Source organism: Pelophylax lessonae (assembly GCF_965119305.1).
Source record: "Pelophylax lessonae genome assembly, chromosome: 4".
NCBI classification, from domain to species: Eukaryota; Metazoa; Chordata; class Amphibia; order Anura; family Ranidae; genus Pelophylax; species Pelophylax lessonae.
The window spans coordinates 649,316,597-649,319,688 of record NC_138771.1 but is presented as its reverse complement, the minus strand read 5'-3'; the positions used below and the strand labels follow the sequence as shown (position 1 = coordinate 649,319,688).

The 3,092-nt window shown below is 46.2% G+C and overlaps 1 protein-coding gene across 1 annotated transcript; it reads right to left on the bottom strand.

Moving 5' to 3' along the window:
* Nucleotides 1-429: 429 nt before the first annotated feature.
* On the bottom strand, nucleotides 430-1,362 carry LOC309552389 (olfactory receptor 5AR1-like; the record flags this gene model as incomplete). The annotated part of the gene is made up of 1 exon (XM_082253332.1): nucleotides 430-1,362. The coding sequence occupies one exon, from the start codon at nucleotides 1,360-1,362 to the stop codon at nucleotides 430-432; it is 933 nt and encodes a 310-aa protein (XP_082109458.1).
* Nucleotides 1,363-3,092: the final 1,730 nt, after the last annotated feature.

Below are 3,092 nucleotides of genomic sequence, written 5' to 3'. Positions count from 1 at the left end.
CAGATGCACACCACGCACTCTCCCTGACGTCATGCCGCTCCGCTGTGCACCGCCCCCCTCCGCCCGCTCGTCGGGGCGCCGGCCCGCCCAGCCTGCTCGCCGGCCTCCTGCTGCTGTGTGTTTATAGAGGCGCTGCGCGGCGCGGCGGCGGGACAGAAGATTCGATTATGTGACAATCAGTGTGTGTATGTGCTTATAATTAATTGGGGGGGCACATGGGGGGGGGGCACAGACTAATTTTAGGGGGGGCATGGCCCCCTCTGGACCCCCCTAGTGACGCCACTGGCTGATAATAACCTGGATTACCATGATAAGTAGGAAAGCTAAACAATGACTACTTCTGTATCTTTTTCCACAAAGGTTATCATCATCAACCATCTTTTGATCTAGGTATGTTTAAGCTGGATAGGTATCATGATATCATATAGGTTAATGGAGGCTTTTCTGAAGCAGTCTTTTGATGGCCTTTTTCACCTCTTGGTTCCTCAGGCTGTAGATAAGAGGATTCAACATTGGAGTCACCACCGTGTAGAATACAGAGGATACCTTTTCCTGTTTTTTGAGGGTACTGGAGGATGAATGAAGGTAAGTACAGGAAACTGTAACGTAGAAGATGGACACACACATCAGATGTGAGGAGCAGGTGCTAAATGCTTTCCTCCTGCCAGCCGCAGAGTTTATCTGTAGGATAGACAAAATGATGAAGGTGTAGGAGACCAGGATGATCGTCACTGAACTTAAGCAACAAGAACACCCAAAGAAAAGGGTGACGATGGTGCAGGTGCGGGTTTCGGAACAGGATAACCTGACCAGAGGAGGGATGTCACAGTAGAAGTGGTCTATAAGGTTTGAGTCACAGAATTTAAGACTGAATAGACTGCTGGTCTGTGCAACTGACTGCACAAAGCCAATAGAGAATGAGAGAATTACAAGATCAAGACCTTTCTTCTTAGTCATCACTGATCCGTAGTGGAGAGGGTGGCATATAGCGACATATCGGTCATACGCCATGTCCAAGAGGACCAACATCTCTGTACCTGCCAGTGCACAAAAGAAGTAGAATTGAAGAGTGCAACCCGTGAATGTGATTAATTTTCTCTTGGAAAGGAGGTCAGACAACATTTTAGGAGTAATTACTGAAGAGTAGAAGAGGTCCACCATAGACAGATATTTCAGTAAGTAGTACATCGGAGTGTGGAGGCTGGGTGAGATATGTACCATTGCCATCAGCCCAACGTTTCCAAGCACGGTCACCATGTAAACTATTAAAAAGAGCACGAAGAGGAACGGGGCAGCTAACTTATCATCAGTAAGACCAGAAAATTCAAACATGGTCACGTGAGTTTTATTCTTTACATTCATGACGTTTTTGGTCTGAAACAGTTGAAATAAACATCTCATTTGTTAATGAAAATAGCTTATGTAAATAAAATGCCAATTGGTGTCCTACAATAGATGTTAGTACATTGAGAAATTGTTTTTTAACCACTTTCGGATCGCCCGCCACATTATTAAAAAAGAATAGTGCGCAAATGCAAAAGAAATTACTACCAAATCTGAAGAGTCCATAAATAAAAATGGGGCTTTGGTCCCACCATATGGCCATATCGTGCTCAAGCCCACTACTGCGTCAAAGTACCCCATTATCAGTGGGTCCTACACTATCCATGAAAAAGAGATGAATCCAGCCTTTCTAACCCTTGGAGATAATACTCCTTGCTGGGAAAGATGTGCAAATGCACTACAGGGGACTCCTCCTATATCCACTTGATGGTGGACACTGATTGAGTACAGGTGTGTGTGGGGGGGTGGGGAGGGCTGCTCAACCTCGGTAGTCTGGTCAGACCGAATACATAATAAACAGGCAAAAAATTTGGGGGAGCATACCCATGTATTTCCAAAGCTGCTGCAGCTATGAACCAAAAGACATGTATATTAAAAAAGAATAGCGCGCAAATGCAAAAGAAATTACTACCAAATCTGAAGAGAGTCCATAAATAAAAATGGGGGTTTGGTCCCACCATATGGCCATATCGTGCTCAAGCCCACTACTGCGTCAAAGTACCCCATTATCAGTGTGTCCTACACTATCCATGAAAAAGAGATGAATCCAGCCTTTCTAACCCTTGGAGATAATACTCCTTGCTGGGAAAGATGTGCAAATGCACTACAGGGGACTCCTCCTATATCCACTTGATGGTGGACACTGATTGAGTACAGGTGTGTGTGGGGGGTGGGGAGGGCTGCTCAACCTCGGTAGTCTGGTCAGACCGAATACATAATAAACAGGCACAGTTTTACGTCGGTAGTTTGGCGTTAAATAGCGGTGTTATGGCAGCAGATAGCTGCCATAACCCCAGTATTTTCTTACTCGGCCGGGGATCCTCTTTCACATAAAAGTGGTCCCAGTGGCGGATTCGCAACAGGATCACTTTTATGGGCGGCGGGAGAGTTGCACCCCCCCCTCCTCGCCGCTTCCCTGTAGTTTTCACTGCTTACCGGAGCCGTCGGTAACGGGGAAAAAAAAAAAGAAATTTTTTTTTTTTTACACCCTGAAATTTTTTTTTCACCGTCTGCTTGCTTTAATTTACCCGAAAAAGAATTGGATAATTTACATTTTTTTTTTTGTTTCACTTACCTTCTTTTTAATGAAAATATACTTACCTTCCTTCCTCTTCCTCCCTCTGCGGCCGCGGCCCGTGCCGTCACTTCCTCCTTGCATTGACTCCGGGGAATCAATGCTCCTGCATTGGCCCTGCTCGTCACTTCCAGTGTAAGGCGTGTCATTCCCTGCTGAACAGCTTCTGGGCAATGGCACCAGAAGTGGCAAGCGGGGCCAGTGCAGGGCATTCTGGGACTCTGACGTCACAGAGGAGGACACAGAAGAGGGACGCTCCGGCTTCAGCTGCCCACACCTGAGATGGCAGTGCTGGACAAGACATTTTCAAGGTAAGTATTTCTTCTTACAGGTAAGTGAAACAGGGGACAGTTCAGAGGCTATCGTTGCTTAAATGCACTAGCCCTGACTGTCCCGGGGGTATTTTAATCTAAAAAATGTTTTGTAGGGTGGAACTCCGCTTTAAGTGTAGATG